This window comes from Tigriopus californicus, chromosome 12, assembly GCF_007210705.1.
Source record: "Tigriopus californicus strain San Diego chromosome 12, Tcal_SD_v2.1, whole genome shotgun sequence".
NCBI lineage: Eukaryota > Metazoa > Arthropoda > Copepoda > Harpacticoida > Harpacticidae > Tigriopus > Tigriopus californicus.
Window position 1 is genome coordinate 3818581 of NC_081451.1, and position 14586 is coordinate 3833166.

The following is a 14586-nucleotide window of genomic DNA, read 5'->3' on the forward strand; positions in this document are numbered from 1 at the left end:
GTTGGTTCCCGAAGAAACCTTAGTAGACTCGGTAGGTCCATGGGGATGTCATTGATTTTAGTTTTTTTTGGGACTATTTGGCAGGCCAAATGTTTTCTCAGATCCTCTAATTTTGATGAGAAAAAGTGCATGTTTGCGTGTGTGGTTGGGGTGGTGGTGTTGAAACATTCATTACAATTGATTCTGAATTCTGGTTGAGTAAAAATCTCATGGATACTTTTGAAGATGTATTCTAAAAGATACCCTTTGCACCTCCTTTAAATACTGCGTACTGCATTGTCCCAATCTTCTTGGTTTCTTGCACTATAGTGATTGTTCTCTAATTGTAACATTATTCCTACTTGCCTTTTTGGCCAAATCTCAAGCTTTTCCTAAAAATACAAATAGAACCTCAATACTTAACACGCAAAAGAGCAAATATGAAAACGTTTGCATTTTAGCCCTGATTTCTTCAACCTGCGAGATAGTTCAAATAAAGCACCCAGAGGAACGAAATTTGTCCTAGAAACCTGTATGGTTTAGGGTATTAATTTGGGGGTCCAAGTTAGGAGACAGCTTCAAGACCTTTTGGATTTAAAGATTTTGAAATAATGATTTTTTTTGTATTTGGGTGCAAGGGCTGGAGGGATGAGCCTCGCCCGGCCAGCGAAGGCAGCCATCACATCGTCCTTATACTTTTTCCGATAGGCGGTGTCGGGTCCGTATCAGTTTGGTTCTCCGTCTGTGGGCAGGGTTAGCGTCTAAAAATTTCCTTGAGAAAGGTCGGGGGCGGAGATTCGAACCGGGGACCTCTCTCTTATAAGGATTTCTTTTTATGTGGCTTTTTTGTTTTTAAACAGGCTTGTATCTTTGCGTTTCATAACTTTTTTCCTGTGAAAATAAATTATTTGGTATTTTCAATATTTTTAGTTATTATTTGGCCCTAAAAAATATTTCTTTTTGCGAGCCCTGGTTCTTATGTTACCCCCAACCTATGTTTCGGGGTTGCTTTTGTTGGATGTGTTTAGAGCCGACTGGAGTAAATGTAAGTAACGCATAATTGGCCCAACATTCGCTTCCTAAGCTGTGTTGCATCACATTCTGTAATTGCATTTTGACCAATAGTTCAAAACTAGAAACAAGGGTTGAGATCTGATTAATCCAAACCAACCACCGGCCTTATCAAATTGCTCAGGCCATGAAAAAGCCTACCCAAAATCAGAAACCACCAAAACGTTAGGGTGACTTTCTTGGAGAAACTGAACAGAAAAATGCTAACTATAGAGGATTTGTGGAACATCTGTGGCCATTGGGGCCTCAGTTTTCATAATATTGAAAACCATTTTGAATTACCTGGATCTTCCATATCCATAGTATCCTGTTCCTCCTGGTTGTTTGGATCTTCCATATCCATGCCACCCGAATCATCTGGAGGGCTTGGATCTCCATTGTTCATGTTGTCTGGGTCACTTGGAGGGCTTGGATCTCCATTGTTCATGTTATCTGGGTCACTTGGAGGGCTTGGATCTCCATTGTTCATGTTATCTGGGTCACTTGGAGGGCTTGGATCTCCATTGTTCATGTTATCTAAATCACTTGGAGGGCTTGGATCTCCATTGTTCATGTTATCTTGGTCACTTGGAGGGCTTGGATCTCCATTGTTCATGTTGTCTGGGTCACTTGGAGGGCTTGGATCTCCATTGTTCATGTTATCTTGATCACTTGGAGGGCTTGGATTTCCATTGTTCATGTTGTCTGGGTCACTTGGAGGGCTTGGACCTCCATTGTTCATATTGTTTGAGTCTGGGGCAATAACTGTTTGGGTTTGAGTTGAGGAAGGCCCAGAGACGACCACTCCGGAGGAGGATACCTGCAATGATGCTGGTCGTATGACAATTGATGGTGGTGCTGGTGGTGAAGGATTTGACTGAGGTTCAGCGGCTTGAGGAAAAAGGGACCCGTTGTTGGCATTGACTATATTGGAAACCACCATGGCAAACAAGGTTGATATTAGAGTGGCCACTAGTCCAAGCTAAAACGAAAGGAGAAATTGGACTTAACCATTAGCTGCTGACAAGGTTTTAAAAATGCCGTTTGTTATGAACAAAATGAAGGCACAAAAGACTTGGAAGAGTTGGAAGAGCAAAAGAAAATTTGCACAAATGTGTTTGACACCTAAAGCAATTTTTGAACGTCCAACTCCTTGCAAGATACGAACATATTTTCAAAAAGCATTCCGAAATCCCGTTCAATCCCATATAACTTAGTAACTGTTTAATAGATCACATCATAGTTTCTAGATAAGTTGCTCCTAATCATTGCGAAGTAGGCCTTGAATTTCTTTCGTTTCTATAATGTTTTAGGCATGCAAATTTTTATCGAGATCACATTCTGAGGTTGGACACCAGGATGAACTAGAGAGGAGATGTCCCAACAAAGCGCAGAGGTGCATGGAGTAGAATTGCAGATACGGGTAGAACGAAAGCGCTTGCCTCCATTGAGGTCTCCAAACCAATTGAATTATGAACCATCCTTGTGCAAGCACCGACCTTTGCATTCCACTCCTTTTCTCGTTTATTAATCAAACTCTTCTCTCCAAGGCCACTTGAAAATTACATTGATGGAGAGTTTCGTATGGGCACTGATAAATCCAAGCGATTTGTTAGCTTTTTCACCAGGTTGGTCAGATTTGGGGAAGATCTTTAGATTTGGGAAGTTGTAGGTACACAATCTCCAAATATGTCACTTTTTTAACAGGTTTGACGTTTGAACCGGCTACTTAATGTCCAGGTTGTTTAAGTCGGCATTCTAGCTTTTTTTTCAACTCAAACAATTCCCAAGCCCGGGGGGTTTGCCAGCTGACCATTGGGTCATCCTGGGTTTCTAGGTACTCTTCACCCACGCGACCTCTGACAGCCAAATCATCCCCGACGTCTGCCATTGTCAGAGTACCTACCCAACGTACTTTGCCGCCAATAGCAGATTATCTTGAAATGTAGATAATGATCACTTCTGAATTTAAAAAAGGCCTCAGGGTGCGTTTAGATGTAAAATGGCGCTATGATGCAATCAAACTCTGAACAAGAAGAAGAAGAAGAAGAAGCTTCCCCTTATCTCAGCGTCAGTCTTTCCAAGCTTTTCGCCAATGTGGTTCAATGTGCTTGCCATTTCACACGTCACCTCATATCAATTAGGTACTCGTCCTAATTGAACGCTATCGTAAGTGAATGACGCCGTATGCTCACGCCTTGTTTCTAGTGCCAGGCTATTTCAGACTCGGGAAATGAAAAGAGGACATATTGGTGAAATCTTTTCATTCAATGTCTTTCCTCACAAACACATCGGATTTCGGATTAGTGGTATCATTTGTCAGACACATCTGATCACTTGCCTTCAGGCCAGAAATTAGCTTGTCCGAAATCAAAAGGAAAAATCGTTCAACATGATGTGCCTCTCTCACGTTCCTAGCATTGTTCTGGACGACAGAGGTCTTTAGATTGCAGAGTACAGAGTTTAAGAAATAGAATGATAAAGTACCGTTATATTCGGACACAAATACATATCGGAATTTGCACTAGCATTTAATTGGTTTGGAAAGATCTCATTGAAGCTAGAGGTTATTGTTTAAGGTTGATGGGATTTTTCTTACTACATGAAGAGGAAGAGGATCGATGATTCCTCATTCTTGTTTTTTTTTCAGCAATATTTTGCCCCGTAGCAATTTCTTTTGGTTTTAAATTTGATTACTTGTTTTATGCTCAACAATTGTGCTCTCTTTTGTGACGCTTGCTTTTAATGACTTTGCTTTGCCAATATTTTTATCAAAGTATTTTTCTCTAAAATAATGATACTCGTTATGCATAAATGGATACTTTCTTATGACTTCACATGCAAATTTGTTACGTACCAAAACTTGCAAGGCCGACTCGTTTGTTTTCCTTTCTTTCCCAAAAATGAAGAAGAAAACAAGCTCTAAATTCGTCAAAGAAACGACGATTTCTTTAGAAATTAAGATTGAAATTGCCGTCGGATTTGTAATATGTACTTTCAGGGGATCTATCATACATTTTTATTGTCAATAAAAAGTAAAGCAATTGGCAAGCAAGTTTTGGCTGGCCTTGCCAGCTTAAATGAGTAATCTCGTCCTCCATTTCATGCATTTAGTTTTGACACTCTTTTCTGCACAGAAATCAAAAACCAAAGCTGTAGCATGGATAAACAAGATTAAGGAGACGTCTGAATTCCCTCCTCTGTGATAGTTTTCAACTGCTAATTCCAAAAGCAGCAGATTTATTCTCAAAACACATACGAGTTACCTTCCTTGGAAGCAATAGTCTACATTCGTCCAAAGATAACTGTCGTACTATGATTGTACTCGTACTTTATTATGCATGGGCAAGATTCCTACATCGAAAAAATTTGTAATTACAGCATAATCACCCCTGAATGCACGCAACAACACACTTACCTTCAACTGAGCTAAGAAATATGGACGGCTAAATATATTGAAGCCAGAAGAATAACTTACCACAAAAATTGGGGATCCCACCAATTGTCGTTCACTGAATCCCGAGTCCGAGAATATGCCAAAGGAACGACCTGTGATACCTAAAAAGACATTGCAAATGGTGATGAATCGTTTTTTCTGGTCTAGTACTAATCTCACTACTTAAATCTAGTTCAAGAACTCCGGAGGGGTTCTCTCGACCTCAGCCAAAGAATTTCGAATCCCATCATTGGGCCGTCAACAATCTGGGTGATGTATTTTGTGACCCCGTTTCTTTCCGAACGTGCAATTGAGCCAAAACCCAACGTATGTTAGGGAAATCTCATTCAGAACAGCTTGGTCAAGATTGGGAGCATCTGGAGTGACGCACAAGTGCCAAGTCCTTCCTCAGATTCATTCCCACTTTCAGCAATACAGCATATGGGTTTATGAACAATATATGTGAAGCTAAGATACCGATGTAAATCACACAAGCATTTAGACAGATTTAAGGCACAAGGTAGATTGATATTGGGACATTGAAGCAGGAAAGGAAGATATTGTCATCATCAAATTTGGGAAGGAAGATGGTACTTTTTAGGCTCAATAGTTTTTTGTTAGGGTACTAAATTGGAGTTCCAGTTCATTTATCCCTGAAAGGAGTGGTTCAAGCAACATTGCATTTTATAAACTGTCAAAGTTTTACTCATTAACATGCTTAGCAAACACTTTTTATCCAAAATAGAAATATTTTTGTCTTCATTTTTCTTCATTTACAAATTTCTATTTTTCCACAAGACTTTTTAAAACCTTAGAAAAGATTTTTTGTCTAATATTGCGCTTTCTATCTTGGTCTTTTAGTTCCTCCATTGTATTGAAAAGGGCCCCCATGACCTCCCAAGATTTGTACTGACATCATCAGACGGCAGCTACTCAAAAGAGTCAATAGGATGCAATTTATTAAAATATAAGAATTAAAACTAAAATGACATAGACATGAAGCAGATTCATATCAAGAAAATGACGAGGTTTTAGTTTTCAGGTATGGAGTCAGGCTTGAAAACTTTCATGTTCAGGGAAATCGAACGATTTGGCAATCCTCATCCGTTGCCATCGAATGCACTTTTCTCCAGTTCAACAAAAAATTGGGATGAAAAAAGACTTTTAAAGTTCCTGTTTCACAAGTGCCTTTAAAACTTCATGGTTCATTCAAATTATCAATTTGCCTAACATTGAACTCACAACTGCAACGAATGTGCATGAACCAATTGAGTGCGATGTGTGCGTGAACAAATTAATAACATAATGAAAGGAGTGATTATATTGGTTTGTAATATGGATAATTTTAAAAATATTAATAGTTATACTTTTCGTTCAAATAAGCAATTTGAGCTTCTTATAGCTGCAAACACGTAACTTTATGATTCAATTATTTAGTCATCTTTAATTGACAGAATTCAGGAGATTAAGTAGACCATTGTAAAAACAGATGTTTTTTGGTTCAGCAAAGTCTTAATTTGGTGGTTGGAAAGTAAACCTTCATAATCCGTGACCAACATAGCAAAAATATCTGACTCGATCGGTTGGTCAATAGGAGTTGTATAATATTTTGCTCCTAGATTGGAGATTGAAAATTTCTTTGTGTTTTACCGTCTGCAAGGGCTTTTTCAACAATGTCAAAAATATATTTTCGAGTCTGAGCGTCTCCTGAACATTCGGTAACGTTCTTGACTCTGAAAGTCGTCAACTGAACATAAAACTAGGAATGATTGAGTGGGGGTATTTGCATGAAAGATCATAGATTCTAGGCACAAGATCAACCAACATCATCCATTGAAGCCCTCAAAACTGTTTGAGTAGTTCTTCCCAAGGACCGAGAATTAATTTTCCCGATCCGAAGATTCCCTGGCACTTGTCAGACACAGGAAGATAGTTAGGAGTGCGCTTGAGAATGAGAAGGTTGCTCAAAAATAGAAACGGACCTTTCTTCTAACTTCCAAGGTTACGAGGTGCACCTTGGAGGTGTCAGTGATCGTTCTTGGCCAGCTTGGCCCACTGATACGACCCATATTGCGCAGACGGACGAAAACCGTAAACCAACCAAAGCTATCGTACAAAAAGAGTCAAATTTGGATAGGAAAATTTTGGACATCAAACAATTTTTCCCTCAGGTCATGTAGCAAAGGGACAGTTGAAATGTTCTTTTTACGCTCGTTTCATGTGAAGTTATGAGAGTTTTGGATAACAGTTATTGGCCTTGTTTTGAGTGGGTTATATAATGCTTAAAGGCCTTGACTGTGCATGTCACAAATAGAACTTCCCGATCAAAAGTTATCTCACGGGGAGAGCAAGATTTGCGAACTATTCCCGGGAAATGTCGGGAAATGTCGAGAAATGAAATTGGAACGTGGATCCCTGTTTTGAAAAAGCATCAATTCATGCAAAAAAATGATTTTTGCAACAGAAAAAAGGATGTCATCACTTTACTCGGCAAAATAACTGTTTCAAAACTGGGTTATGGGGCTTGTCAAGAAAAGGGCTTGTTCATTAACAACTGACGTCATTCCATGGAATAAAATCAAAGACAATATGCCCAGCCAAACCGCACTGTGCATGCATTGAATTTTGACATTCATTTCATTTTACTTGCTTTCCTAAGCAAGTATCATTGAGTTTTGAGCCAATTTGATAGTACGTTCACCGAATTACGCCAAACATTCATTTTGTTGGTTTTTTTTAACACAACTTGCTTAAAATCACTCGATTATTGAAAATTCAATGGGCGAATGGTGATCCTTGACTAATGTTTGCCTTAGTTCTCTCTCTCCAAAAGGCCCAAAATCAGGGTGCCGGACCACATTTTTCCTTGAATTTCCTTCACTTGACATCCCCTTTAAGCTGTTGAGTTATCTATCATGTTTTGCATCTTGCAAATTCGTCAGAATACATGATCTCATATTCATTTTCTAGGATGAATACAATCAACCATTTTCGTAGATTCGTCCAAAAATTTCGTTTATTTCAAGGAAGGGTTATAAGGACATTGGACAAACAAGAAATTGGAAGGGTTAAAAGCCTTGACTTCAATCAATATCATTTAATTTTCCAAAAAATCTAGGTTTGAAAGATTCTCGGGAAAACATTTTTCTCGGTAAAATATATCGTTCAAAATTAAAACCTATTTGTATTTTCGCTTTCTCTGAAGCAAAACTTAGGTCTCAATCTTAAAAAAGCAATGGCCCAAGGTGCAAACTAAATAAAGCGAAATTTCTTTCCACGAAGTTGTTCCACTCTTTGTTTTGTGTGCAAATAAGCAATTATTTATAATCCTCTAGGTTTTTGGCGATGCTCTTCTTAGAACGTATTTTTATATCTTGTGTGAATTTGCAACCCATTGCCTTGTCAGAGCGTGCAAATATAGTAATGAATAATAATAACAATCATAATTTATCCCAAATAATTTCCGCAATTCGCAATCTATACTCCAAAGAGGGCAAAAAATATTCATTCTTCTTGTAATCAATGTGACCTTAGGCGATATAATCAGAGTTATCAGAATGAAGCATGGATTTACGCCTTATCTATTGTGTATCACTGAAATAGTTTGGAAATCCCGGGGCTGCAAAAATGATCAGGGTATTTTGATTTTTTTGCCACTTACATTAGTCGAACAAAGAGGTGCCTTAAGGGAAATTGAAATCTGATACGCAATTCGTGAACAATTTTTCACTTACCACTTCAATGGGGCTCAAAGCCTTAGACAAGAAACTAGATGTCACGAAAATTGATATGCCTACAAAAAGAGGCAAGAAGCCGGTTCGATCCCAAACCGAGTCCAAGCTTCTTTCTGATGTCTATGATTTGCTGCCCTAGGAATGTATGAATGAATTGTTTGTGTCTAATTTAAAAAATCGCAGAACATTGACGTAAGTTGCAGCTGTTAATTACAGTTCAATCAGATCATTGATGAGTAAAGGGCAGAATATTGAGCAGAAATTTGAGAGAGTTTTCGTCACCGGCTTTTGACAGTTTGGATCATCCACACTTTGGAAAACTAATTACTGATTTGAAACCTTCTTTGATTTCTGCTCAACGTGCAACTCCATTTTTACTGACGAGACAACTAAAAGCCCCAATATGGGTTCAGATCTTCGGCGGACCTTGTATGTACAATTAAATCAATGCTGGTTTGTAGAAACAATCTAGTTTCGCGCACTAACTAGTATTTTTAATGAGGTGAAGAGGTGTGAAAAGCATTTTGGACCTTTTTGCCAAATTTTCCATTGAACAAGTGCAAACCTGGGAATTCAGATTGTTTCATGCCGGGAGGAAGTGATAAATTGCCCAGTTTTGAGCCCGAGAATCTATCATTCAAGAAGCGCTTCCGTGATGTATGATATTATTTTCGTCAATTTTTTTGACTTCACAAAACCACGATTTTTTTGGTCAATTCTGACCTCTTCCCATCATCTTTGCACAAGGACCTTAAACCCATTGCTTTTTCAACTTTATGGAACACCATCTTGTAAGACCCAAAGCAAAATTGGCATTAAAAAGGGATAGCTGCAATAAATGGGAAGTGGGGTTAAAACTTTGCTCTTTAATATTCTGAAGCACGGGCAGCAAAATTGTTCCTCTTGGTTCCTTATTTAAAAAGGAACCCAATACATGATCATCCTTTCAGTTTATACCCTGCATGAGAAGGAAGTACTTAACTGATTTCATGACACATTTTTGGCAAATAAGAATCCCATAATTTCTAACCCTTAACCGACTCGTATGAGCTACGTAGAAGTAAGGTAAAGCGCGTAATAAACAACAGACGATGTGTTTTCAATGCACTTCCAAACAATATCCCAAATTGCAGTCTGATATCAGATGCAGGGACTTCCAGTTAGCCTTGATCGCCAAGTTGAAGTGGCATGTCATGAGTCTGCACATACTAAAGGTACCAAGATGTCGGACATGCTGCACAGGCTAGAGGGAAAAGTGGTTTGTTTAGGATGCAGTTCATTTTACAGCGGTTCATCAACCGCGAAAAACTATTAACGAGTGTATTTCGTAGCTAGGAGCAATGTGCGTCGCACAGTCACCCTGAAAAATGTTCGTCGATCAACAGCATAGATCTCAGTATAGATAGCTATTCATCTGCCACGCTCAAACTCGTCTGATTATTTGATTTCGCGTCAAAAAGACACCCTCTGATGAGGAAGGAAGCATTAAGACCTAAACATTGCTTATCCGTGTTAAAGGTATTAAATGAAGGGATCAAAAGTGATGGCTCAAATGCACACTTAATTGGAGCACAACCATTTCATGCCTACTAAAATTCAACACTAGAACGGGGCACAAGGTGCCAGCTTCAGGGAGACCAGAGTTTATTTTGATAACGTAATCCAGTTTATCTGAGGTGCAACTCTGAGTTTGCCAAAAAAGTTCAATTTGCGACACACCCGAAAATTTTGATCGAGAATATCTTATGAAATTCAACCCTATCCCAATCTGAGGGTCTATATTGCCAAGCTAAGATGCAATATATTGGTTATTGAAACCAGAATCTTGTTGCAATTGAACTTAAAAGCTATGCCTTGATGTTCAGGTTTCGATTCTTTTGTTGTTAAGCCCTTTTTATGTACTATCGAATCCTTCGAAGTACAGTGACATCTTATAGGGCCTTGAAGGTTTTCAGGCCATTGATATTTTCCCTTTTTAACTTTAAGTCTTAAACACTACCACCCGAGTCAAACCGAAGGTGCAAACAAAGTTTTTACTGAAGCAGATACGGTTTTACGTTAAGGAATGCTTTTACAGGCTAAAAATAATACTTTTACTCTCGGGGATTCAACACTTTCCTGCCACGCTGTACATTACTTTTTAGGACAACTTGAATCACTGCAAGTTAGATTACAAACACGATATAACCCAGTAGTGAAGAAAAGAGGAAGTCATATTGTCCCGCTCAATCGCTTAACCAGATGACAAAGATATGGAACAGTGCTTTTATGAATGAACACTAGCGAATTCCCAGATCCTAAAGAATTTTCAGCCGCTTTCAAGGTTAACGAGTAGTTTTGGCAGACCATTGATGACTAGTGGTAAAACTCCAAAATCCCCAGTGATTGTGGCCTACTCCTTGCTTGATCGCTTTTATTAACAATAAAATCCGGAAAACGACTTGTTTACTTTCCAACTAAAGCATGTAAGAAGAAAATTGAAAAACGCAATTAATGAAATTTCATACATAAAAACGATAACCACTTTTTTATGCCAATGATCTCTTGGGCCATTATCCCGTTTTTCATTGGTCTAGGCGTTTTGAAGTACTTCTTTGTACTGAATGCATTACTCCTCTCGTAGTAATTCAACTATTTTGGGTCGGTGTTTCTGGCGTAGAAATCGATTTATTAATGATAAGAAGCTATGGTGGAAATGAAAACTTTCAAAAAGTATCAAGGCGAAAGTTGTGCCGAATCGGCTTTGAGTATCAGCTTTTTGACGTTTTTCTATGTTAATGACACTAAGCAAAGCAAAGATGAGTGCCAAATCGCTTTTAAATTTAGATTGAGTACCTATCAATTAAAGTTGAGCAATACATTTCCTTTGATAAAACAAGTACACTGAGTATTGGATTGAAAAAATATTTGCATCATAGAACGCTTTTACAATGCGCTTTAATAACGTGAATTATGAGTATTTTGGTTAGTTGAAATGGTGATTTGAAGCATAACTCAAGTATGAGCCAGAAATATGGCAACATTTGCCTTGCTTAACTTTCTCAAGTGAAGTCATGCCTCCCGTCTTTAAGATACGTGACCTATAGATGAACCAGGAATACCTGCTTGATATGTGGTTCATGCCAACTCCTAGCAGGCCTAAGACGTAAACCACATGATCAAACATGGATGGCCGACGTCAAAACCACGACCTTCAACCTCAAAGCCAATCAATTTTGATTTGACGTAAAAAAACAACAGCAGGCTTAAACAATCACATTAATGCAGCAATGCAGAAATGCAAACTCAACAAGCGTTTGACTAGACGCAAATGCATGAGTAAATAGTTGGCCCTTAAGCTATCCGAATTTTTTTTGGATTCTGGCCCAGATGCTAAATTGGTGTTATCATTTTTCTATCCACCCATTTTCTCATGATAAAGATTGCGTTGAATATCCGAGTTGACAGATCATTCTACTGAAAACCACTTTAAAAGGTCAAATGCATTTTACCTATTGTTTGTTTTGCCCAATTGCCCTTGCGAGTCATCTGCGGTCCCTCAACTGATTAGTTGTCCGGTACCGATTTTTGTGACGGCAAAACTCCCCGCTGCTAAGCATGGACATTTTAAGCCTGACATTATTATCATTATTTGAAGGTGCTACAACAGACCAGTAGAACAAATTGCGCCACAGTCATGAACCGAAAAGGCATTCCGCGAAACAAGGAAATTGACGTTTTGAATTAACGGCTTGTCATTTCAGAAGTCCCTCCTTTTTTATCTCTGAGATACGCTTTGCGTATGTGCACCTTATAACTCAAGTCAAAAGTTGTGCAGAGCCAGAATGTTTTGTATGGCCAGGGTCAATCCCGGCCTGACAAAAAAAAATCAGCTGAGGGTTTCGTGTGTTTTGCAATGTGAGCAAAACTACCTACGTATCTTCCGAGCTTCGAGCTCGTCTGCAAGTTTCTCTAAGCCAATGTCTCTCAATTCACAAAAAAGGGAGGGCGCTAGCATGATCCCTTGAAGAACTTCACTTCAAACATACCTGTGTGATTATTGTAATGTATAAAGCTTTGGTAATGTTCTTGCATGGCAAAAACAGGTATGGAAGACATAACAGTCACAATCACACACCTTTTCAAGAGGCCCTTCATATTTGCACTGACTGAAGATCCCGCTGCCATCGATTCCATGAGGATTTTTCTTCCCTTCTTCAGGCCCGCCAGGAAGCTTGAGACACGCTCTTTTTAAGCGTCTGCGCTCCAAAGTATGATCGGACGTTCTCTTGGAGCTCGTCTCCAGATAAGCATTTATGAATGTCTGATTTCTTGAAGATTTTGAGCAATTAGCGAAGTTTCCGGGCTTTAAGATTGACGAGGAGGGATAGCCACGAAAATAGGTTCAGATATTCGGGAGTTTGCTGAGACAGGCACAAGCAGTTATGAATTGCCTTGGGGCGTTTTGGCAATCCGAAGACTTGCACGCTTGTCTACGGTTTGTGTGCATTTAAGGAAAATCACACGCTCGACACGTTTTCTTGTGAACAGATTTAGATCGAGTTTAAAGACAATGTCAACATGCTTGAGACGTACATGTGAATCAAAATTCATAATCCAAGCAGACAAAGAGTTCGTGAATTGGCAAAATTGTCAATGAAAATATTTTCTTTCTTTTGACTGTCGGGTGCCAAAATATTGTATAGTATATGTCAGTGGGAAAACACCTCACCCACTAACTTTTTATGTACTAGGATGTCTACATGGAGGGGGTTCTTTTACGAATTTTGAGTCGGAATATGTTCAGGAGGTTTGCGCTTAGTGGATAATCAATCAACGAAGATTGAAGGACAAAAATTATGCCAAGATGGCATGCTTGACGTTGGCCCTTAATTTTCCTCATTTGTCACCGAACCAATTTTTTTCTTAAATGTCAATCAAAAATACTCTAGGTATGGTAAAGGCAAAGACTGACGAGCCAAATCTAGCAGTTCGTAGGTGAGACTTTCCCAGAAGGTTTTTCTTTAAAAAAAGGAATGCTCAAAGTATCCATTATGATTCTTTTCATTGATTTGACGTTTGCCAAGGAATTTCACCCTCATGATCAACACTAAAAATTGATTGATCAACGCTTCACTTCACGCAATGACTTATAATTTTCAATCTTGAACAAGAACTTGAGCAAGAACTGTAGAAGAAAGTCATGGCCAAAAAGTACTTGACAGTTAAAAGGAGAAAGATTGCAATATGATTTTTTTCAGAATTAAAGATGTCAAGTTTGTAACTGTGATGCTATTAAACGATTAAAAATATAATTTTGGGGACATGTTGTCCCTAAAAGCTTACTTTGTCATTCAATTTCGACACTCAATTATGATACAGTTGCTCTAAAATGGCTCATTTTAACATTTTGAAAGATTTCTTCCTTTTAATTTTTGCCCATTTGGTCCCTAAATCGTCCGTCAAGACGAACTATTATTATTATTATTATTATTATTATTATTATTATTATTATTATTATTATTATTATTATTATTATTATTATTATTATTATTATTATTATTATTATTATTATTATATTTGTTATTATTATTATTATTATTGTTATTATTACAAGGAATTCAATCACCAGTACTATCAAAATGAAAGGTTTCAATTCATCTTTTTATCACTATTCAATCTTTATATGATATTTGGTCCACCAACGAATTTGAGTAGTTGGCAGACCGAACTAGTCCTTGAATGTAGGGTTGATCGGGAATCAAAAAATTTGTCCATGTCCAACTTGAAAGATGCAACCGGATCAACAAGGCCCACGTATTCCCTACTAATATTAGATTTAAGCGTATTGGCATCCATTTCATCACTTTCTAAATCAGTAGTTTGTTACCGATGACGATCTTGGAGACGTCCCTGAGAAGCGAAGATTTCAAAAAGTGATCGCTGTAACCTTATGTTTCGAGGCTTCTGGGTACATTTGCATTTTAAATGCAATCGAAAAAAATCTGAGTTTGAGTATTTATAGTCAACAACCGTCACTAATCATTAACTCCTTACTTCAAAAGTTCAAAAAACAAGCTAGAAAAAATCAGCCAAAAACGTAACTAAAAGACTAAAAAGACAAAAAGTTAGTAAAATCAGTCATAAAAAAGTGAAAAAACCTAAAATTTACGAAAGAAATGTAAAATATTTTGGAATTTGTTCAAAAGATGCTCAAAAGATGATATCATATATTTCCATTTGTTGAAAAAAAATCAAAGCAATAAAACAAGTGTATGTTTTTGGAAAATAACCATGAAGTTAGGTGTCCTGAGATTTTTGGTCAATTCAGTCAGGTTTGTATTTGGTGTGAAGCAATCTCATTACAAGAGTTGCTCATATTTAAAGGCATTTTTCAATTTTTTTCTG

At 37.9% G+C, this 14586-nt stretch overlaps 1 protein-coding gene across 1 annotated transcript in view; it reads right to left on the minus strand.

Moving 5' to 3' along the window:
• Positions 1–12375, minus strand: part of LOC131892194 (rho GTPase-activating protein gacZ-like) — a 15349-nt gene extending 2974 nt beyond the window's left edge. The window contains exons 1-3 of the mRNA XM_059241979.1: positions 12228–12375; positions 4508–4587; positions 1333–2011 (exon numbers count right to left, since the gene is read on the minus strand). Of these exons, the coding sequence (XP_059097962.1) occupies positions 1333–2011; positions 4508–4587; positions 12228–12375 (907 nt within the window). The remainder of the gene's footprint in view (positions 1–1332; positions 2012–4507; positions 4588–12227) is intronic.
• Positions 12376–14586: the final 2211 nt, after the last annotated feature.